Source organism: Penicillium psychrosexuale (assembly GCF_028828465.1).
Source record: "Penicillium psychrosexuale strain IBT 29551 chromosome Unknown utg000001l, whole genome shotgun sequence".
Taxonomy (NCBI): domain Eukaryota; kingdom Fungi; phylum Ascomycota; class Eurotiomycetes; order Eurotiales; family Aspergillaceae; genus Penicillium; species Penicillium psychrosexuale.
The window spans coordinates 453,540-475,888 of NW_026643186.1; the positions used below are offsets into that span (position 1 = coordinate 453,540).

Below are 22,349 nucleotides of genomic sequence, written 5' to 3' on the forward strand. Positions count from 1 at the left end.
CAATTTCGTTCTGTCCCTCGCCGAGGAAACATCTTCCACGATCCGTGGGTGAATGCCCTTGTCTCGATGTCAATTCGGGTACCTGCTTGGACCACTAGCTTCTTTCGATCTTAGAGTCAACTATAATGTTCTGGGCTTCATCTGGATTGGTCGAACCAATGTTCTATGCATCAAGACCCAGCGGGAGTTCTTCGGGTTATCCGCGGCTCGTCCCTTTGGAGACCTGGTTCCCCGGCTTTTGGTCCCTGATTTCATCATCCTTCAAATACCGAGTACAAAGACCAAAACAATGAGCATACATGCGAGATGTCTCTCCCGAAGGCTTCCTGGCTCGACGTCAGCATGATTTCCTTTGGATCATTTCGCTACGCTACCTAGCTACTTCTCTTCTTTTCTACTCCAGATAAAATTACACTCATCTTCAATACTTGACATCCCGCAGGTGCCGAACTGCGAATATAACATTGGAAAAGCTCATTTTTTTTCTTTATTATCATTGTTGCTTCATTTTCATATTCCCCTTTTGCTTCGTGCATTCATTTTTGTTATCAAATCTTGTCTCCTGAAAGGTATGTGTCTATCTGGTTTGTTTGTACCGGAAGGACTATGATCTGACTTATAAAGCCAAACATGTCCGGCGATGGCCAAGCCAAGCGTGCCGAGACTCGCCGCCGGAGCTCACGTATCTCCCGGGCATCTCTGAGCGGGGACTACAACAGTCTGGACGAGTATGGCAAGCTTGTCAAGTACGTTTCGACGTTCCGGGATGCTGCGGCGGATCAACAACAGGGCGAATTGGTCGAGAAACGAGTCTGGTATGCCCCGTGGAAGAAGCATAAGGTCCGCGTCAAAAAGGTCGAGGGGGAGGTTGGCAAGTTTCCCGATGATTGGACCATGACGGATGTCCGAGAGGGGCTTTCTAGCCATGAAGTTCCAATCCGTCGGCGTCGGGCCGGTTGGAACGAGATGACATCCGAGAAGGAGAATCCTATTGCTAAGATTCTTTCTTACTTCCAAGGACCAATTCTCTACGGTGAGTGCATATAACTACTTCCTTGATTACCGCGCTGACTGGAGCATAGTCATGGAATTGGCTGTTCTGCTTGCTGCTGGTCTAGAGGACTGGATTGATTTTGGTGTGATCATTGGTATCCTGTGTCTGAACGCGGCAGTGGGCTGGTATCAGGAGAAGCAGGCTGCGGATATTGTTGCAAGTCTCAAAGGTGATATTGCCCTGCGTGCGCAGGTCATTCGTGACAGCACTCAACAAGAATGTCTTGCTCGGGAGTTGGTTCCAGGCGATGTAGTAAGTTTATTTGGATGGGCCGGAACATTGGCATACGCAGACTTCTTATCAATCATTTAGGTCATCGTTGGTGAAGGTCAAGTCGTGCCTGCGGACTCCAGAGTCATCTGTGATGTCAAGGATGAACATGGCTGGGAAGAGTTCAACCAGCTTCAAGAGCAGGGTATGCTCGGTGGAGGGTCCGAGTCTGATGAAGAGGAAGACCCAACCAATACCGATAAGGGTAAGGGCGAAGGCGGAGAAGACGGAGAAGGCGAGAGCAAGGCCAAGGAAAAAGACGAACACCAGGCGAAGAAGGCTCGCAGACGTGGCTATCCTATTTTAGCTTGTGATCACTCTGCTATCACGGGCGAGTCGCTAGCTGTGGATCGTTACATGGGAGATATGATCTTCTATACAACTGGCTGTAAGCGTGGCAAGGCCTATGCTGTCGTTCAAACGCCTGCTACCACTTCCTTCGTTGGCCGCACTGCAACTATGGTGCAATCTGCTAAAGGCGCTGGTCACTTCGAACTTGTCATGGACAATATTGGAACATCTCTCTTGATTCTCGTTATGGCCTGGATCCTTGCTGCTTGGATCGGTGGATTCTTCCGGCATATTCCTATCGCCTCACCCGGTCAGCAGACTTTGCTTCACTATACTCTGTCTTTGCTGATCATTGGTGTACCTGTCGGTTTACCTGTTGTGACCACTACCACCATGGCTGTCGGTGCTGCCTATCTAGCAAAGAAGAAAGCTATTGTGCAAAAGCTAACTGCAATTGAATCCCTGGCCGTAAGTCTGCGTCAAATTGGACTGCTGAGATACTGACAGCGAAATAGGGTGTCGATATTCTGTGTTCAGATAAGACGGGTACACTCACGGCAAACAAACTGAGTATTCGTGATCCTTATGTAGCTGAAGGCGTCGACGTGGAATGGATGTTTGCCGTTGCTGCTCTCGCGTCATCGCACAATATTGAATCTCTCGATCCGATTGATAAAGTGACAATCTTGGCGCTTAGACAGTATCCAAGAGCACGAGAAATCCTGCGACGGGGTTGGTCAACCGAAACTTTCACGCCCTTTGATCCAGTTTCAAAACGCATTGTCACTGTTGCCACCTGTGACGGTATTCGGTATACCTGTACCAAAGGCGCTCCGAAAGCCGTGCTTCAATTGACAAGCTGCTCCAAGGAGACAGCTGACTTATACAAGGCCAAAGCCCAAGAATTTGCGCATCGAGGCTTTCGCTCTCTCGGTATTGCTGTTCAGAAAGAAGGCGAAGATTGGGCTCTGCTTGGAATGCTACCTATGTTTGATCCGCCCCGAGAAGATACCGCTCAAACTATTAGCGAAGCGCAGAATCTCGGTATCAGCGTCAAGATGCTTACTGGTGATGCTATTGCTATTGCGAAAGAAACCTGCAAGATGTTGGCTTTGGGTACTAAGGTATATAACTCAGACAAGCTAATCCACGGCGGTTTGAGTGGTGCCATGGCTAGTGATCTTGTTGAAAAAGCAGACGGCTTTGCCGAAGTGTTCCCAGAACACAAATACCAAGTCGTACAAATGCTACAAGAACGAGGACACTTGACCGCTATGACCGGTGATGGTGTAAATGACGCACCATCTCTCAAAAAAGCCGATTGTGGCATCGCTGTCGAAGGTGCCTCGGAAGCCGCTCAGTCCGCAGCAGACATCGTGTTCCTCGAGCCTGGTCTTTCAACTATCATTGACTCTATTAAGGTCGCACGTCAAATCTTCCACCGCATGAAGTCATATATTCAATACCGCATTGCACTCTGCTTGCACCTTGAGATCTACCTCGTGACTTCGATGATCATCCTCAATGAAAGCATCCGTGTGGAGCTTATTGTCTTCCTGGCATTGTTCGCCGATCTTGCGACCGTTGCAGTTGCCTATGACCATGCATCATTCGAGCTGCGACCTGTGGAATGGCAACTTCCCAAAATCTGGGTCATTTCCTGCCTTCTTGGTGTGCTTCTCGCCATGGGTACGTGGGTTATCCGAGGAAGTATGTTCCTGAAAAATGGAGGCATTATCCAAAACTGGGGATCTATTCAAGAAGTTCTCTTTTTGGAAGTGGCACTCACAGAGAATTGGCTAATTTTCGTCACTCGCGGCATCGATACATGGCCATCAATCCACCTGGTGGTCGCTATCCTCGGCGTCGACGCTTTGGCTACGATCTACTGTCTGTTCGGTTGGTTTACCAACCAAACCATGCCAACCAAACCCGCAGGTCATTTTGTCGAGACCACGAATGGCTGGACCGATATCGTCACTGTTATTCGAATCTGGGGTTATTCGCTTGGTGTTTCGATTGTTATCGCTCTAGTATACTTCATCTTGAACAAGATTGAGTGGCTCGATAATCTGGGTCGTTCCAAGCGTGACAAGGGTGAGATCAGAATTGAGAGCCTGCTTGCTCACTTGTCTCGTGTTACGGTTGAGTACGAGGAATCGGGCGCCACGAAGGGCCGGTTCTCCTTGGCTACAACCAAGGAGGAGGGGGAGGCTGAGTAAAGAGGTGGGATATCAAGTGGAAGGTATGATGTCCGGATCTAACTATCATTGGATGTTGAAAGTTGTCTTTTGTTCTGTTCTTGGCCTAATTAGATATTGTCGATGGTGAACGTTATTATTATGGCGTGTTCTCGGGGGGGAACGTACAAGAGCACGAGGGTGTCTATGTTAATCTCTAATGTGTTGAATCTGCTTACAAGTACCCTAATGGCGCTCAAATACCTCTAGTTATGTCTTTTGAATTCAATCAGTTATTATAGATGGAAACCATATGATACCTGTCAGCTTGTAGATATATTTTGAGTCCAATAGTGTATTCATTGTATGATCGTATTTGGAGAAGATACATAGCAACAAAGATGGTGTAATTTTCCAAGCTTCAAGGATTAAATGGGGTATCGAATAAAGGGTAAACAAGACATTAGATGAGTTGAAAGTAATAAAGTCGAAAGGTATAAAGAAGGCAAAAGATTCAAAGGACAAAATGGGAGTGAATCGGGTCTAAATTGACCTCAAGTTCATCGTAAAAATTCCTTATATGCGCTCAACAGCCCAATCATTTGCATTCATTGTCACAGAAAAACAGCTCCCCAAGGGGAATGAAACTTGTCCGTGGTGATGTCGATTCTGGCCACAACCTCAAGCGCTTAGGTACAGTTGCGCTGAGCATGTCAGAGATTGTTGGCTAGACCATGGGTGATACCGCTAGCAGCCTTATTCGCCTTACGGAGGCCACCCAGCAGACCAAGAAGATCGTTACCGAGGATAGAGCCGAGGAGATTACTACCCGACTCATCGTTTGGTCCATCGTCTGAATTATCGTCGTCGCTCGGCGAGTTAGGGCCACCATTCGAGGTGGGAGCCGCAGTCGTCTCCGCAGATGTAGTTGAGGAAGCCTTGGGCTTTGCGGTTGTAGTGACGATAGTAGTCGGTTTGGGTTGGGTAGTGGAAGCGACAGGCTTTTGCGTGGTGGTCGTAACGGTAGGCTTATGTTCTTTGGTGGTGGTGGTGGTGGTGGTGGTGGTGGTGGTTTCTTCAGCTCCCTTGTGCGAAGCAGAAGCAGATGAGGAGGAGGAGGATGAGTGTGAAGAGACGGGTGCATTGGAAGATGGCGAAGTCGTCGTCGTCGTTGTTGTCGTCGTCGTCGTCGTCGTTCTCGTAGTTGTGGTTGTGGTGGTTGTGGTGGTTGTGGTGGTTGTCTTCGTTGGGTCAGTGGACGTAGAGGCAGATGCCGAGGTTGACACCGGGTCGGGCGACGACGAACCGGAATCATTCGCAGAGCCTAAGCTTTCTCGCACGTCCTCGATAAATCCATCGTTTTCGTATGCCTGTGTGGCATCCCACATCATAACACCTCCGAAACTGTCGAACTTCTTCGTGTATTCAATCACCTTAGCCAACTCGGACGCCGGGATATACCCCGTGCTAGCTGCAGAAGTGAAGGCTGGGACGCCGACGATGACCTTTACATCTTTGTTCTGTGACACGGTCTTAGCCCAGTTGTCCCACTCCTCGAAGTTGTATTTGTTGCTTGAGCTGTCGGTGTTGAAATTGTTGACGCCGCAATAGTTATTATAGAACTGTACCCAGACAGCGTCAATGTAGACAGGACCGTTGAGGATCTCTTTGTCTGCCTCGTCGGGGTAGGGGCATTGCGGTGCCGATGTCAAGTAGAAATCCTGCTTGCTCTTATCCGCCTTCATCAGTGAGCGCAGCTCGTTGGCGAAGGGGGCCATGTGTTGGACATTGGCCTCAAAGTCCAAGTCGAACCCATCCAAGGCGGCGTCACTGAAGGGACGAAGAGCGGTTGAATTCTCCTTCTTGGGGCCAAAGGTCTCCCACATCAGCTTCGCACCGTCCTTGGCATCTTCGTCGGACTTGAAGCCGCCCTCGCTGTAGGTCGCTCCACCGATTGAAAGAAGAATCGTCTTGTTCTTCTTTTGGCACGTTTGGATGTCCTTGCTAGATACTGTCAGCCGTCTAGAAACGGTCAGCGGACGGGATATGTTCTTACGCAATTGAAGGACAGTTCTTTAATTCTGTGCCTTCGAAGACATCGCAGTCCTTGCTGGTAACAGAGAAATCAATCTCTGGGGCGCCTCCTGGGCCGTTGACCATCATATTGAAGGCCATTGGTATCACCTATGCCATTTTGTTAGCCCATTATTTTGAAAGCTTTCCTGATGACCTAGTTCCTACATCAATGTCCTCATCTAGAGTCTCGTGTTAGTTTGAACGACCACATTGAAAATATATCATTCACTCACTATCGCAATAGTGTGCAAGAGGCTGCTGTGCCTTATCCCCCTTTCCATTGAATGAATTTTGGCCTTCAGTATATCTCATGTAAGTAAGAATTATTCCAAACCATCAACAAGCACATACCCCAGTAAACAACGATGTTGCTAGTCGAGTTTAAGTCCAGCTTCGCCTCTGCTCCTCCGAGTGAAGCCAGCAAAATAGACCAAGCAAGAAGACACAGATACCGGCGCATAGTGACAAGCGCAGTACAGTATCTGTGCGCGTTAGATAATTAGGTATTAGGAAGGAATTAATATATGGGATTAGAGGATGTATAGGGACGGAAACGACAAAGGAGAGTCAGAACACCGAACCTCATCGTGAATGAGCATGGCGCATTGTTAAATACTATATAGTGGACTACTGTCCTTGTTATTCTCTAAAAGGAAATGTCCGCGTTCCTCATTCAAGTGGCTTGCTTACCCGGTGCCCGCAGCGCATGGTATGATCCAAATGTCCACGCTAACAATTGAAAAGGAGGTTTGGGGTCATTCCTTGGTCCCGAATAGATGGTTTGTGTAGGTGATTTAGCCAGGTGAATATTTTGATTGGATTGTGGGGTATTTCACGCGCCCTGGTGTGCATTCCAGTGTTGTTGTCGGGGGACTGAGGGCAGATCTAAGAATGCACCGAGGGATGAGCGTGTGTGGATGTAAAGTTTAGTTCTAGGCCATTATCATTTGACTATGCTGCTATAGAGACCATACCTATGCCCGGTAATCACGTCATATCCCTTGTCATCTGGGTGGTCATCTCGGTGGTCGTCATTATGTTGTAGGTAGTTGGTCGAACTATACTCCATTGGCCCTTACAAGACGAACTGTTCACCATTGTGCTATAAATTCTTTAGCTTGCTGTTTCTGTCAAAGAATCAAGTTCTTGCGAAATTTTAGACTAGATTTATTAAAAAAAATAACAATTTTAAATGTAGAGTACCGTTGTATAGAAGATTCAACTAGCCGGTGCTCTTATTGCAATATATATCAGCAAACCCAATACCACAACCTACATAATTGACAAACTTGAGAACGAAGATACATAAACATTCAGGGTTCGGCTTATCCGATACTATCCGAACCTCTATTTGTCATGAATTCGATGCTATTCCCCTGCAGAATGCAACTACTATGTTGTACATATCACATCTAGAACAGTTACCCCATTGGGTTAGCGTCAAATGCTACACGAGGGCATTCCCAGTTCATTTCGAACACCCAATTTCTGCAGGAATGCATCGGATCACTTACCGAAAGCCCGATTCATGGAAGTATAGCCGAAAATCCCAGAGGAATCGAGATTATTCTTACCTGTCCTACCATTTGGTGAAATTCTTCGCCAGCTCGTCGCTCGCGATGCATTGTATCGCTGTCCAAGCCAGACCATTTCGAATTTCTCGGTCGATGACAATTTTGAGTGGAAGACGTTGTTTGAACAAAAGGGGAAAGTCTACCTAGGGACTGTTCATTGCCCCGACTCGGTCTTCAGTTGAAGTAGTAGTTGAAGTAGTAGTTGACGATGAGATCTATATTCTCAAGATTCTCGTCTCAAAAAGGTAACAAGTCAAACGCACCTGCATCTTCTCCTTCTCCTCTCTCTTTTACCTTCCACCTCCCTATCCTCTACATTTACCTCACCTCTCACATATCTGAGCTCCCTTTATCATCCTCAATTTACCGTTTAATCTTCCTCATTTCCTGCTTTTGATCTGCCTTTGGTGATCCGACCTAATTACCCCAGTATCTCAGTGCAACATACGAGACTCTTCATGTCGATGGACGCCGGTTACGGTTTCATTGCCATGTGACAATCCATGCGCGTCTACAAATACTCTGATACGCCGAAAGGTGCAAGCACGGGAGGAAATGACAGTAAAATGTAATAGACCTCTGATATCAAAGTGAAGTTCTTGCTAACGATTAAACAAAGAACTCAACAAAAAGATCACTGCTTTCCTGACCGATAAGGGGCAGCGCTACACCAAGGACGAATGGCTGCAACGGTATCCTGAGCTGACCGAGTGAGGTTTCCTTTTGAAACAATCAAGCTCGGATATGAGAGATGACCTACAATAGAGTAGCGGCGGGGGCTTCACCCCATCCTATTGAGACGAATATTACGAATATGCATACAGGACCCCGCTATCAAGGACCATAACGGGGTGCACGTTAATGTGGCATATATGGAATCTAGCTTTGAATGGTATTATGAGCAGATCTCTCTGCATACTGTTTATATAGTGACTTCTCCGTCTTCGAGGGCCAAGGAAGCTACCTCTTGATCCCAATGACTCGCTGGATAGCTTCATCATTGGTCATAGCCGAGTCAATAACACCAGCCACCTTGAGCACATCGACAACACCTCCAATAATCTTATCATCGACACCGCGGGTGGCATTAGTGAATTTAACATCCTTGAGCCACTCCGTTGCATCCTCCTTGACATAATTGCAACCGAGCTCCCCAGTACCCAAAAGCTTCACAACCTGTGCAGTATCAGCCTCGAAATCCTTAATTCCCTGATCCAGGGCCTGGAAGAGACTCTCCAATCGCTGATCTTTCTCGGGGTTGGGGAACAGCGCCGTAGAAGCGACAATCATCCAGGAAGGCCAGGGGGTGAAGATCTCGCCAATCTTCTTAAGCGGCGGGTTTGGTTTCTCAGCTGTAGGATGGAAGTATGGCTTCGTGGTAAATTCCTCCCACATGAAGAACTCAGCCGATGGGTTCGCAGCCTGGTCGGGCTTTGAGGCGTCGAGGCCGGATACACCATCCCGTAGCGGCCCGAAGGGTCCCAGAGGGATGGTGGTCAAAGAGTCAGCTTTCCAGCCTTGCTGCTGCGCAAGAACGAAGGACATGATATGCGAGCCACTGTAGGCCAACATGTCAGTCTCCAAGCTATACTATGCTCATGGCTCATGTTGATAGCTTACCTCCCCAACCGGCTGACTCCAACCCTCTTGTCCTTCAGATCCGACACTCCCGTAATCTCATCCCGATTGCGGCCGGTGACTATAGCCCAGCGCAGGGGGTTGTCTACCCAGTGGCCGACAACTTTGTATCCTCCATCTGCATCCGGGGATGTCTGACTCGCTTGCTGCTTCCCGGCTAAGCCTGCGACCCATCCCTCTGTCAAACCAATGGCGATGTCAATTTCATTGCCGCGGAGCGATGTGATCATATGGCCTGTCCCGGATGGGAAAGGAGTTGCGACGATTTTGAATGGGAGGGAAGAAACAGCCGGGGAACGGAGTGCGAGATGGAGTGGGGTTAGGTAGTGCTCTAGTAGACAAAGGCTTAGTGTTAGCTATATTATGTCCAAGAGCTATAGAAGTGACTGGCAGGCTTCGTTGAGACAAAGGCTGTAGCATAGACACGGGAGTACTGTTTTGCATCTGATGCGGAAGCTGTGGGAAGGCTGACGTACCGGGCACGTAGCCAATGCGGACTGTAGGCAAGTCGGCCATTGTGTAAGACACAGCTGCACTATTGATTTGGAGAAGAACAAGCGGTAGATCTGAGGTTACGGGGGAAGACGTTGGCGCAGAAGTTCGAGCAGAGCAGTCAAAATGACGCGGGGCAAGCCCCTCACCAGGCGCGCAATCGGAGAATCACCGGGAAATGAATTTTTTTTGAAACCATCATAGTATTGACATTATCTCATTCAAATTACAGATCTATAGTGCTGTTTGCCAATGCTACCTATCTACATAAATATTAAGTCTAGTCCAAGTTCATCATGCGAGTGTTTCAGTCCATGCGGATGTCCTTCTCGTGATGACCCCAGCGGTCATTTTCCATAGACTCGCTTGCAGCCTGGGAGTTGGAGCGGGAGTGAGAATCGGAGACAGGGAAATTGTGCGAGAGTGAGTTGGAGTGTGAGTGTGGGATAGCAAACGAGTTGGAGAGCGAGTTGGAGAGCGAGTGGGACGGTGTTTTAGATGGGGTGTTGCGAGTGAAGAAGTAGAACTGGAAGCCCAGGTAGAAGTCGCACACACACTGGAAGATGCCACAGAGCTTGAACGCCCAGGGGATGGTCTCTGTGCTGTTGAAGAAGTAACTCATTTTCATAGTGTCACCAAGAATCCATGCCGCAATAACGGAGAATCGGAAGCCCTTGCACGAGCCGGATCGGTGGTTGGCGAGGATTTGAGGGATAGGGAGGATAGCTTCGACGGCGAGTCCGATGTAGCCAAGGAGGCTGATATAGAATCGCGATTGAGCGACCGGGGTAAGGTGGATGGTGGTTAACATTCCGACGAAGTAAGCCAGACACATCCAATATCTTCGAAAATAGGTAATTAGCTTTGATCGCAGTGGTTGGAGGTGCCGAAACTTACGGCTTGGTAGCCTTCCACTGCCAGAACTCATAAGGTCTTGAGGATGAACCATCGGAGTTACCACCGCTGAAGGGTGTGTGCTCAATTCCATTTCTCACCCCGGCAGAGGGCCGATTATCGAGTGCAACCTTGAGCATCGTGATCTGCACCACGATCATGACAATTGCTTGCGTTAACAAAGTCCTTGAGTAGTACTCGCCGAACCAAAAGAAAATCCTAATAATGTTAACATGGAACTGCCGCCTCGAATTTCAACCCGCTGCCGATCGGAATCTTACTTCAGAATCGACGAGATCAGCATAATCAAAGGAATGTCTAAGGAGAAGCCCGCCGAGCTTCTTGAGCGATGAATGCTGAAGATTTGGTCGGCATAGGATGTGACCGGAGAGCTTATAAGGCTGCACACGAGCTTGATTAGCACTGGGAACCCGTGGGTCAGTCATTTACGACCACGTACAAGACAGGTGCGGCATAGTCAAAGGCGGCCTGGAAAAGAGACATGGCGGGGGGTATGCGCGGTCGCTATAAAATAAAAAAGCAGTCGGGTCGGCGATTGCGTGCGGAGCCGCGTGTTGTAAATATTCGCGACAAAGAAAAAGCTGTTGACAACCAAGAACTGAAGTCAAAGAGGGAAAAAAAGGCACAAGCTTCGAGACACACGACTGCATGCGGCTTGGCCTTTTTGCCGGGCGGCCGGCGGGTGCCCTGGATTATGTCAGCGTGCCGATCTCCACCCGCGGCAGGGACGTGGGGCTATTGTGGGTCACCTGTTGTTACGGGAACCAATCAGAATAAAGGGATCTTATTAATCATCATTTGCCTATCTCGGACGCATATGACCGTGGAAACATACAACATAGTCAAAGCTGTTACCCAAATTGGATACGGAACTACATCATGATGAATCGTCGATGTATGAATTCTAACCAAAACCCCGACTTGACATTCTCTTACCACTTTCTCTACCTTTCCCATCTGATTTCACTAAGCGTTGGTCTCGCACGAACATCCAAAATGAGCAATCCCAGGGCGGAAGCCGCAAAGGAAATCGAGCTCCAAGAGCTTGAGCGTCAGCTTAAAAGGCGTCAATTGGAATTTGATGTCGAAAAGCATGAAATTACATTGGCACACAGCAAAACCAAGCTTGAGAACCATGAGCTCAGAATCGAACTCCAAAATCAGGAGCTTAGAATCAAGCACGACAGAGCTGAGCTCGAGAAGGAGGAAATGAAACTCAAGAAAAAGATAAAAGGTCTCCAAGAAATTGAAACCGGACCCAATATAATCAGGCTGGAGATAGCCAAGAAGTTCACGCGTGGTATGGAAGGCAGTTTGGAACACGAGATCAGACAGACTGGAGACATAAATGCCCTTCAGCGATGTCGATATGAACTGTACATCTATGAACAAGACCTCGACGGCAAAGAAGATCGCTTGGCGGAGTTCCTCGACGTGGAGACTAAGCTCCGAGAGATCGCTCAACGGGAAATGCGCTGGGAATATTATCAGCTAAGTGGAGCGAGAGTCGAGCAAGAGCTCAGCGAATCAAACAAAGAATATAAACGAGTTGAGCGCGAGTGGTGGGCGATCCGGGACTCTTTCTCCGATGGGCCTTTGACCCGAGCTTTTGAGCTCTGGCGGGGAAATCCCAAATGGTACATGCATCGCGTTCTTCGAGAGGACTGCGCTAGGAGAGGAGGCTGCTGTGGACGTGAGTGTGGATGTTGCCTTGATCGCAAATTTATTGGTGATCGTCGCAAGCATGCAAATGGCCACTGCACTGTCGAATGTGGGTGTTGTCAGAAGGCCGGCAGCTTTGAGATTTCGGAGGACAAAAAGAATGAATTTTCAATCCGATACGCGGTCTCTCAGGATGGGAAGAAGAGCCACGACTTCACGGACATCCGATTGAAGACCCTCGAAATGCAAAACCAACACCTTCAACAGCAGTTTTCTGAAGAAGCGATGAAAGATACTGTGATGGGAAAAGAGCTTTCTGACGGCATAGTTGCCGAATACAAACGCTGCGTAAATGAAGACTCTCTCACCGACGATGAAGCCGAATTCACCGATGAGAGTGACGATGAGCGTCCTCCGGAAGAGAAAGAGGATCCGCACTATCGTCGGATCTCTCTGGCTTCAATCTGGGGATTGGTAGATGGTAACTTCGAGAACCCGTTTGACTTGATCGACGAAGAAACGATCTATGCTCCATGGCAGCTTGAAGGTCGTTCCGAATGGCCAAACCAGGACGAAAACGATTCGACGATGACAGAAACGGATTGGTAATTTCCAATCCGGGTGCTTTAGTTATGTGGCTAGTTTTTTTGGTGGTATTAGGAGGCTTATTTGCTAAAATTTATGGATGGCTGAGAATAATGATGAATCTTGAACTTGCTAGTTTCGAAAGGACAACTTTCTTTATTTTACTACACTTTCATTGCCTTGAGCACTAGATAATGCGGTGTACCGAGTAGCTATTTCACTATATAGAGGGCCAAGCAATGATAAGTATCTCTGTATGGTTATTATTTGCGATATCATAGAAGTTGATAATGAAAACAAAGGAACCCGAGGATGGGGTTACATATAGAATTCATGTTTCGGCCGAAATGGTCTAGGTTTTTAATCAGGGAAGAGGGAAAGCGCAAAGATACGTAAATTCGTTCTGATTGAAGTTCTGTTTGGTGTACAAAACCTCTTCTTGGAATAGGGAATGAACCCATAGCCGCGTAAATGCGTGCAATACGAACCGCCGAACCCTACCAGCGTCATGGCTTACTAGAAGAATCAATGGGATTAGAAGTAGGTAGTTGAAGTTGAACAAGGCTAACTCACGGCACGCGGGCTTTTGTGACTCTGGCCGGGGTGACAGCGAGCCCAAGGAATTCATACGGTTTTCTCTTCTAATCGACATCAGTATGCCGCAAGTCGTTCACGAATGATAGTCTCACCAAATGGTCACGTACGATATGAGCACGGAGCTTCACCACCTGAGGCTCGGTACTATCGAGGGTATCGAACTTTGGGCAGTAGGGACACTTGTAGGCGCAGCGAGGAATCGTCTAAGGCCAAGAAGATTGGCATCAGCCTGGAATGGACTATTTGGGCGTTTCCACTCACAATTAATGCGTGTTCCATCGGCCATTGGCTTGCCTGATGGGTATCACAAGCGCAGAGCTTCTTGCTCTCCTGACTGATAGAATCGGTTAGTTATATTCAACGGTTCAATCCAAACTGATTCTTACAGCCATTTGGTGGGCGGCACATTCCTGTTTGATTTCCAGTAATGACCATACATCCCGTAGTAAGGACTCGTAGGGGCAGGTTCGGTCGGCTGCGACTCAGATGGGGTTGTTAACGCATCAATGGTCATGGTGGCGGTGGTGTGCTTCTCTTTAAGTGAGTTAATACCAACGAAAAGGGGCAAATTGAAAAAGTTTGAGATGTGGGAGACAGGAAAGTAAAAAGAGAACGGAAGGAACCAAGATAGCAAACTGAAATCAGCACGAAACCGTTTGATATAGGATGGCACCTGCCCAAGAGGCTTGGGCTGGCTTAGATTGAAGACATCAGGAGCATTTTATCGGACATATCGTAATATCAAAAAAACATCATCATAAATTCATTCCCGCCCACAAAATATTTACAAAACATACTTGAATAGGGGCGACTTGTCTCCCATATCAAACAATTCTTCCTCCGTGTAGTTAACTCTCGCATCATCTGCAATCCTTGCCTTCTTTGCATTGCCCATCTTGTATGTCCATTCGAGGAACAAAGCCACCAAGAATCCAACCCCACCGAGTGCCAAACTGAGACCAAATCCAGTGGTGTACTTGGGGCTCTCTTTCTCGATATACATGAAGCTACCCAGTATGCCACCGACATTGCCGACACAGTTCACTAGCGCGATGCCCATAGCCCGTCGAGACGCTGGAGCGATGTTGTTTGCATTCCAAGACGCAGCTCCTGGCTGAATAGGATAAATACCTATGACAGACAAGACGACTGCAAAGTAGGCCACTCCTTTCTTTGCTTCCAGCGCCCCATTCAGGGAGAGGATAATAGAATAGGCTACCACGATAAATATCATGGGGATGCAGACAAATGGCATTCGCCAATAGAAGCGATCGGACAACCGTGCAAACACGATGGCAGATATCGCGCCGGCAATGTATGGAGGGGCAGAAGTGAGCTGGGCATTTGTGGAGCTGAATCCCATGGCTCTGGTGATAGTCGGGAGGGTGAACTTGGTACCTGGGTGGAAATTTCAATTAGCCCAATGTCTCGTATCGGATTTGAACGACTGTTACCGTAAGACAAGGCCGATTGGCAGAATAAAAGGTAGGCTTGCACGTATATCCTCCAGTTCATCAGGACCACCTTGAGGTCTCTCCACTTGAAACCCGACTCCCCGGTACTAGTTCCTCCTTGCTTGACGAACATTGAAAGCTCCAGGTAGCGAATTTCTTCAGGGGACAGCCAGCGCTTGGCTAGAGCCGGGGTGTCGATGAGAAGAAAGAAACAGGCAACACCTAGTACCACACTAGCAAGACCTTCCAGAATGAAGATCCACCGCCACCCCTTAAGTCCAGCAATACCGTCCATCTTGGCAATAGCGGCAGCCAACAGGCCGGAGAACGCACCGGAGAGCGCACTGGCACAGTAGAAATATGAAATACGAAGCGCCAATTCCCTAGGCATGTACCAGTAGGAGCAAAGATAAATAGCACCAGGGAAGAAACCAGCCCTATAAGGATTTTAGAATGCGAAGCAGAAAGGGGTTCATCATTGTCACTGACTCAAGAGCACCAAGTAGGACTCGAGTGGTCATAAGACCAGCAAAGTTTTGGACCAGACCCGTGCATGTCATGACAATACCCCAGGCCGAGACAAGAAGTCCAAGGTACACCGAAGGACGCTTGAACCTTTTGAGAAGGATGTTACTGGGGACTTCCAGCACGACGTAGGGAATGAAGACTAAATTGAGAGCCATTACACATCAGTTACAAAAGAGTCGGCAGTAGGAAATGAACTTACATATAGACAGAACAGTATTATACTGCAATGAGATCTTGGACCATGCCTTCGATTTTGGCATTGCCGATATTCGCACGATCAATGTGGCAAATCAGGTATAACACTGCGAGCATGGGAATCAAACGCTTATCGACCTGTATACAGAGTTAGGCGGATATTCATGAGAATAGCTCGTATTTTCACCTTATGGAAGACTCTTTTTCGTTTCTCCTCCGGATAGTTGTTATAGAAATCTGCATCCTCGGGGGTTAAACCGATGACACGAAAGTCTCCAATCTGAGTGACCAGAGAAGGCTTGAGAATGTGTTCGACATGAGCAGTTTGATCAACAATCTCGACATCGTCTTTTCCGATAGAGCCGCGGTTCATAGCTGTGAATTGGTAGTATACAACCGTTGGCTATCACGCTCGAGGGATATTCCTGTAGTTATGGAGTCTCAGAGGAGCGGCACAAGCACATCAACCAAACGAGGGATATAGCTAGTTATATCATGTCGGTTATCCTAAATAGAATGACGGAATGATTTCAGATGCCATTGTTTACCCCAGTCTTGGCGTCTACGTTCCAATAGCCAAGAAATGCGGGGAAGCTTGGCGTTGAAGGGCGTGATCCAGTGACTCCCAGAAGTATGTGGGGGCGACCAATAGTGGTCTTTGCCAAGGTGAGCTTGTTGATAGGCATCCAGTCAGAGCCTGACCTGCTGCGGAAAGCACGGACAACCACTGTGGGTTGGCATGCGGGGTGTGCAATGATGAGCCTTTCTCCGGCCTTTGCTCTGGGCCTTCTCCAGGTCTTCTCCAGGCCTTTCTCCGGACCTTTATCCGGTACATCTGCTCCAATCTCCTTTGGACATATGGTAAACTGCGACATATTTCACATTTCTGGCCGGAAAGGAGGGCATTCGAGCTTGATTGGATGTTTCCACCAAGAAGCCCTGTGTTAACTTGGCATGATATAGTGCTCAATGTCGTGTCTGCTCAATAATCCTGTCTCAAGTTGCAACAAGAGAGATGCACATGAATCCGCTAGAATTTCATATCTTCCTATTGGTGGGAAATATGGTTGTGCACGAGCCGTAGTATAATCAAGACCACCAGAATTCCGCACATGGCTTGGGCTGGTCATTCGATAGCTTGACTCGCCTGGCCCACTTCGGAAAAGGCGATGGGAAGATCGAAAGCATCAAAGAAACTCTAAACAAACTCGGCAGCGGTTGGCACCACAGCCCGGCGCGAAGACATACTTTTAGCATTGAGGTTGCATATCTCAATTTCAAAGCTGGGAGGTTTCTTGATGAACAAACTGCGTGAGAATCTGTGGATCAGAAGTAATCCTCGATATGATGGCGTTAGATTTTGTGAAGGGGTAGTTTTTCCCTATCGGACAATTTTATATAAAGAACCATATGCAGGCTTATCAACTTCCAATGACGTGAATATTGCATACATGTATTGTGCAAGAAATGAAAGATATCAATCAGAACTCAATCCGCCATGCCTTTCCAATACCAACATTCGGCTTCTTCACCACAACATAGGATGCCTTCCCGGCCTCCTGCTCGTAGAACTCCAAGGAGGCCGTAGAGCCTGACTTGGCTCCATCTTCAATGACACTCACGATGTTCTTAGCCTTCCATTCGGCGGGAGGGTCAACGATCACCACCCGCTCGACTGTCACACCAGTCATGGTCTTGAGGTACTCGGCAGTCTTGGGTCCATTGGTACCAATGTCCTCCGACGACAACACCGAGTCGCGGTAGTTGAAGCGGCGGTGAATGTAGGCGCCACGCTCGTAGTCGAACGTCTCGCCATCGTCCACGTACAGACTGCCTTCCGCCTCGCCATTCTTGTCTAGGGTAATGAGTAGTGTGTATGGGTCCCATCGCATCAGACCGGTACTGCGACGAGGACGGTCCTTGCGGGGAATGATGTGACCACCCTGGATCAACACAGGAACCTTGTCCTCTGGCGCAGGGACGGTGTGTTTCTTGCCCGCACCCTGGTAGACGGTGAAATCAAAGTAGTCATAGTACTTCTCGTCGTCGGAGATATATACTTCTGCACTACGCGTGTTCTCCTGCACAACAGGCTTGACGAGAAGACCCGTGGAAGCAAGGTACAGCTGATCATCGATGGCAAAGCCTTGCTCGTCCTCTGGGAACATGTAATACTGAGGGCGAACGATTGGCGTGCCGTTAACGGAGGCTTCGTGGAAGGCGGTATACCAAGCAGGCATCAGTTGGTACCTCAGACGGATTGCCTGAGCGATGTAGGACCGGTGGGGCTCGCTGATCAGATACGGCTCACGACGACGAGTATCGATGTGAGCATGCGCGCGGAAGAAGGGATACCATATACCTGTCTGATACCATCGAGTCAAAAGGTCCTTATCAGGATTATGGAAGAATCCTCCGACATCTGCGCCAGCGAAGGGGAAGCCTGCGATACCGTTGGTCAGGACCATGGGGAGAGAAGCCCCTAGGTGGTCCCAGGTGGCCTGGTTGTCTCCAGTCCACATAGCAGACACCCGCTGGGCCCCAGAGTAGTACGAGCGCGTCAAGATGAATGGCCGGCGCATCTCCCCCTTCTTGCGCTCCAGCATTGCTTTGTAGGTGGCGTTCACAAGGGTGAGACCATTAAGGTTGTGAATATCGCGATGTTCCCAGTTTCCATGGTGCAAGTTGTCCTTGGGCATGGTCATGTCAGGCCCGTTGAAAACAGAGGGTTCATTCATATCATTCCAGATGAAAAGATTCTGAAGCGATCCCTTGAATTTGTCAAACTTGTGTAGCGTGGCCCACCAGGCACGTGCAGCGGGGTTAAAGCAGTCGACCCAGTTTGAGGAACCTGGCCAGCACCATCCATCATAGATCTCGCCATCCTTGTTCAGCACAGCGAGGTTTTTGCTTCTAAGCTCTTCTGAAACGAAGTACTTGTCCGCGTTCTTGATGTGAGGATCGATCAAAACCACGAGCTTTCGCTCACTTTCATCGAGCTTTTGCTGCATACCCGTAGGATCAGGGAAGGTGAGAGGGTCCCAGGTGAAGTATTTCCGGTCATCGGTATACTCAAGATCAAGCCAGATCACATCGTACGGAATCTGGTACTTGTCAAATTTGGCGTTGACTTCCTTGACATCCTCGTCCGTAACATAGTTCCAACGGCATTGGTGATATCCAATGGCAAACTGCTGGGGCAATTGTGTATATCCTGTGAGTTCACCATATGTTTTACTAATATCATTCGGTGACGGCCCGAGGAAGACGAACAGGTCAATCTGACCGGATTCAGACATCCAATGAGTCTGGGTGTCAGTCTTGGAGCGGGCGCCCAAGGCCAGGGGGTTGGAGGAGGCAGTGGACTTGACAATATCGATCCACGTTTCCGCTGCATTGAGCCAGAAGACCCCGACAGTGGAGCTCTTGCGGTGGGCTTGCATCAGCGGGATGGCTCCGTACAAGGTCATCGGGCTTTCGAGTTCATACTCGAAAACATCGGAGTTGTATAGACGATAAGGGTTCTCATGGTTGCCAGATCCACCCCTAGTCTCCTTGAGCGAGAGCGAATCTGCGTGCTCTGGGATACCAAATACATGACTATAACCGGGGAAGGTAATATCAAGAGCAATACTCTCGGGACCACGCGGCTTCGAGTCGGTATTTCCCCCAAACGTCTCCTCCCACCAGGTGCTCTCATCTTCGCCGGATTCGCCGTCTTCGGCATCTACCTTCGGTCGCCAGTGCTCCATGTTCAGGAAGCCCTGGTGGTTCAATTGAACATGGGTCTGTCCATCCCGCTGGAATTCGACTCCAAATGGCGCATGGCGAACGATCGCTTGGAATTTGTCGTCCGGTCCGTACAAGACGTTCGTGAATCCAGTTTCGCTCTGGGCATTCAACGTGGCCGACTTGCTGACTTCTAAACCACCCACGATAGCCCATTTTTCGGCTTCATCATATCGCTTCTTGTTTGCTTGACTGCCATGTCGCATTTCAATGTCGCCCTTCATCCGCTTCTCTTCATCCACCACAATGCGGGCTGCTCCCGATTCCAAGAAAGACACCGTGAGAGGTAGCCGGACCTTTTCATTGGCAGTCGTGGTTTTCAAAATGACTCCAGTAAGCATTCCATCATTGAAATGTATAGTGGCGGGGTCTAGCTCGTAAGGTGAGCTCCATGAAGTGCCTTGAGAAGAGGCGTTATCGGCGTAGGCACGATTTCGTTTGCAGAACCCGGACTGATCGCAAGTCTTGAAATCCTTGTGTTTGACCGCAACTATTCGTAGCATAAGAGTTAGCTTTCTGTAATTTTGCAATTTGGCAAAAGGCAACCTTACAGCCGGGGACCACAATGCAGACGAGAAGGATAACCAGGGAGAGCAACATTGCCCAACGGGGCGCAGGTAAACTCCTGGCCATGGTGAAATAAATAGTACGATCAATCAGAGACCCTCAATCTCCGACAGAGTGGCGTTGTTTATCAATGATTGACCTGCATTTAGAGGTGGAGATGCCGTCAACAGAAGCTACAAGCTGAGCTGGCCTGAGCTGGGGTAAGATCCCTAAGGCAACAAGGCAGCCACTACAGCTTCTGAACAGCCAATCAACTTGCTTTGCGTTTGAACCAATCGGCGTTCGCGATATGACCACATACCTACATATGTATGTGACTATACCGCTTTTCTATTGATCTGCCGTGCTCAGGCTGGTAGTTAGATGTTAGCAGATCTTGCTTAGTTCAGTCACATGCATAGAAGGTAAACACTGTTGGCACAGCCCGAATCACTACTGCCACAGTCCTCTAACCTAATTAGGCCGAGTACCTCTTGGCACTTACGGTATCACACTAGTATAAAAAGCACAGCCTTTGACTAGTTAACACCAGCCACATATGTAATACTTCTACGATCAGCCCCATATTATGAAAGTATGAAGCTATTCAGAGATCACATCATCGCCTGTCACCATGAAGCGAGAACGAAGTCGAATTGTGGGTTTGTGCGGTATCTCGCTCCTCCGTACCCGAAAAAGCAATACATATGTCGACTCGATGACGTTGAAGCTGAACACTCGGACAGACTGGTCGATCCTTTTGCTGTCTACATAAACTCGTCTCTCGCCTACAATCTTCAGTCATCTCCAGACAACACACAATACCCACGAACAGACAAGTAAACACTATGTCAACCAATACAGGAAAAGTTAGTGTTCAATGTCAATCGTCTTTTTTGGGGCCCTCGGATTTAGTTGTTAACCATGTTACCAGGACTTGGAGGACAGCTTCGGTGACGCAGTGGATTCAGATTCTGGAAATGGACGATAACCCCGACGATAGAGAGTTCAGCAACAGTATCTGCTATGGCTTCTTCGAGCAGGCTGAAGAGACTTTTGAACGAATAGGTTTGGCAATGTAAGTTCACCCTTCTGTTTCTCGAGACTATTTCGGTCTCACTGGAACTTTGCGTGAAACCTTGCTAGAAATAAATGTGCAAAATTGAACCTTTGTACGAAATGATGCTTTTATGCACGGGGGCTTTTGAGTAATAATAATTAATTATGATGGATTGCTGACGGATCTTTAAATCAATATAGAACGGAGGGGGAACTCCGACAAATATACGAACTTGCCCATTTTTTAAAAAATTCTTCAGCAACTATAGGGCTTGTCAAAGTGCAGAAAGGCTGCGAAAAAATTCAGCACTACGGAATGAACGAAGATTTAGACGGCTCAACAGAACCTGATTCTGAGCTATGCTTGAGACGGATTGTGGAGGCGCTCGAGGACGTCAAAGCGGACTATTCTTATGCTGAGAGGAAGATTAAGGCATTCTATTCGGACCCAGAAGTTGAGTAGGAGCAAACACCTGGAATGATTTAGTCCCATTTCTGTCGTGATTCATTTTCCATTCCTTACATGTTGACGACTAAACGTTTGTTTCGAGTCTATGCAAATCTATGCAACCGGCGCCAATACTTCAGTAGTCTCCATAGGAGAGCCCGATGTCGGAACGTATTTAGAGATGCCTGCCATGCCAGTAGCTCCCTTTGTACTTGTACTCTCCTTTACTAATTCTCAATGTGAGATATACGGGAAGATGTGAGGAAAAACTATTCTACAGTTCGGCCTACCTGTGATATCAAAATTATAGGATGACGTGTCATACATCTCAAAACACAAAAATAAGATACGAGCAGAGATAGCAACTGAAAATCTGCTCGCCTACTCAATCTAGTTGAAAGTCGATGGTCGCCCAATCACAGTATTGCACTCACCGTTCCAACAAACCGTCTCGTCTAAGAAGCGGTGTGCAAGTCTTCAGCTAGCTAGACACGAGAGTGAGTTATTCTCCTCATCATAACATAACGTATTCGGTAAGCGAGCTGCGTACCCCAAGACACATAGTAAATGCGATGTATTCCACATATATATCTCAACAACCATATGTTCCTCCTATCTCTCCGTTTGTCGATAGTTATTGATAAGACTTCTTAATACTATATATCAATTTCAAAGAGAGTGGAATACTTTCTTACTATCATTTCAAATATTACCGAAAATTACATCCCTAAAAGCTAGGAATATATATCGCAGTCATAAAGCCATAAATTTTCCTAAACCTCCCTAGATATGCTAGATATCATATATATAGTACTATGTCATAAATACAAGTCCCTACGGACCACCGTTGTTGAGATATGAAGTTGTAATATATTGCCTTTACTATATGTTTTGGGGTGCGCAGCTCGGTTGCGCGCGCAGCTCGCTTACCGAATACGCGTTTTCAGCAGCTATGAACGACGCCATCAACAAACCAAAGCCCCGCGCCCAATGTAA

The 22,349-nt window shown here is 48.0% G+C and overlaps 10 protein-coding genes across 10 annotated transcripts; 3 read left to right on the forward strand and 7 right to left on the reverse strand.

Annotated features, from left to right (window-relative positions):
• Nucleotides 1-630: 630 nt before the first annotated feature.
• On the forward strand, nucleotides 631-3,837 carry N7518_000156 (putative plasma membrane H(+)ATPase; the record flags this gene model as incomplete). Its single annotated transcript, XM_057181084.1, has 4 exons — nucleotides 631-1,033; nucleotides 1,083-1,306; nucleotides 1,367-2,083; nucleotides 2,131-3,837. 4 exons carry the CDS (start codon nucleotides 631-633, stop codon nucleotides 3,835-3,837), a joined length of 3,051 nt encoding a protein of 1,016 aa, XP_057046434.1.
• A 671-nt stretch (nucleotides 3,838-4,508) lies between these two features.
• On the reverse strand, nucleotides 4,509-6,331 carry N7518_000157 (glycoside hydrolase family 18 protein; the record flags this gene model as incomplete). Its single annotated transcript, XM_057181085.1, has 5 exons — nucleotides 4,509-5,799; nucleotides 5,852-5,979; nucleotides 6,037-6,050; nucleotides 6,105-6,167; nucleotides 6,223-6,331. 5 exons carry the CDS (start codon nucleotides 6,329-6,331, stop codon nucleotides 4,509-4,511), a joined length of 1,605 nt encoding a protein of 534 aa, XP_057046435.1.
• A 2,074-nt stretch (nucleotides 6,332-8,405) lies between these two features.
• Nucleotides 8,406-9,599, reverse strand: N7518_000158 (uncharacterized protein; the record flags this gene model as incomplete). Its single annotated transcript, XM_057181086.1, has 3 exons — nucleotides 8,406-9,003; nucleotides 9,066-9,414; nucleotides 9,560-9,599. 3 exons carry the CDS (start codon nucleotides 9,597-9,599, stop codon nucleotides 8,406-8,408), a joined length of 987 nt encoding a protein of 328 aa, XP_057046436.1.
• Nucleotides 9,600-9,882: 283 nt separating this feature from the next.
• Nucleotides 9,883-10,973, reverse strand: N7518_000159 (PQ-loop repeat-containing protein; the record flags this gene model as incomplete). The annotated part of the gene is made up of 4 exons (XM_057181087.1): nucleotides 9,883-10,417; nucleotides 10,473-10,688; nucleotides 10,751-10,870; nucleotides 10,930-10,973. The coding sequence occupies 4 exons, from the start codon at nucleotides 10,971-10,973 to the stop codon at nucleotides 9,883-9,885; spliced, it is 915 nt and encodes a 304-aa protein (XP_057046437.1).
• Nucleotides 10,974-11,486: 513 nt separating this feature from the next.
• N7518_000160 (uncharacterized protein) lies at nucleotides 11,487-12,761 on the forward strand (the record flags this gene model as incomplete). The annotated part of the gene is made up of 1 exon (XM_057181088.1): nucleotides 11,487-12,761. The coding sequence occupies one exon, from the start codon at nucleotides 11,487-11,489 to the stop codon at nucleotides 12,759-12,761; it is 1,275 nt and encodes a 424-aa protein (XP_057046438.1).
• A 545-nt stretch (nucleotides 12,762-13,306) lies between these two features.
• Nucleotides 13,307-13,848, reverse strand: N7518_000161 (uncharacterized protein; the record flags this gene model as incomplete). Its single annotated transcript, XM_057181089.1, has 4 exons — nucleotides 13,307-13,378; nucleotides 13,442-13,537; nucleotides 13,596-13,668; nucleotides 13,721-13,848. The coding sequence occupies 4 exons, from the start codon at nucleotides 13,846-13,848 to the stop codon at nucleotides 13,307-13,309; spliced, it is 369 nt and encodes a 122-aa protein (XP_057046439.1).
• A 270-nt stretch (nucleotides 13,849-14,118) lies between these two features.
• N7518_000162 (uncharacterized protein) lies at nucleotides 14,119-15,576 on the reverse strand (the record flags this gene model as incomplete). The annotated part of the gene is made up of 4 exons (XM_057181090.1): nucleotides 14,119-14,732; nucleotides 14,789-15,225; nucleotides 15,278-15,455; nucleotides 15,516-15,576. 4 exons carry the CDS (start codon nucleotides 15,574-15,576, stop codon nucleotides 14,119-14,121), a joined length of 1,290 nt encoding a protein of 429 aa, XP_057046440.1.
• A 465-nt stretch (nucleotides 15,577-16,041) lies between these two features.
• On the reverse strand, nucleotides 16,042-16,386 carry N7518_000163 (uncharacterized protein; the record flags this gene model as incomplete). The annotated part of the gene is made up of 1 exon (XM_057181091.1): nucleotides 16,042-16,386. One exon carries the CDS (start codon nucleotides 16,384-16,386, stop codon nucleotides 16,042-16,044), a length of 345 nt encoding a protein of 114 aa, XP_057046441.1.
• A 606-nt stretch (nucleotides 16,387-16,992) lies between these two features.
• On the reverse strand, nucleotides 16,993-19,933 carry N7518_000164 (glucan 1,3-alpha-glucosidase ROT2; the record flags this gene model as incomplete). Its single annotated transcript, XM_057181092.1, has 2 exons — nucleotides 16,993-19,790; nucleotides 19,852-19,933. 2 exons carry the CDS (start codon nucleotides 19,931-19,933, stop codon nucleotides 16,993-16,995), a joined length of 2,880 nt encoding a protein of 959 aa, XP_057046442.1.
• An 893-nt stretch (nucleotides 19,934-20,826) lies between these two features.
• On the forward strand, nucleotides 20,827-21,368 carry N7518_000165 (uncharacterized protein; the record flags this gene model as incomplete). Its single annotated transcript, XM_057181093.1, has 2 exons — nucleotides 20,827-20,914; nucleotides 21,175-21,368. The coding sequence occupies 2 exons, from the start codon at nucleotides 20,827-20,829 to the stop codon at nucleotides 21,366-21,368; spliced, it is 282 nt and encodes a 93-aa protein (XP_057046443.1).
• Nucleotides 21,369-22,349: the final 981 nt, after the last annotated feature.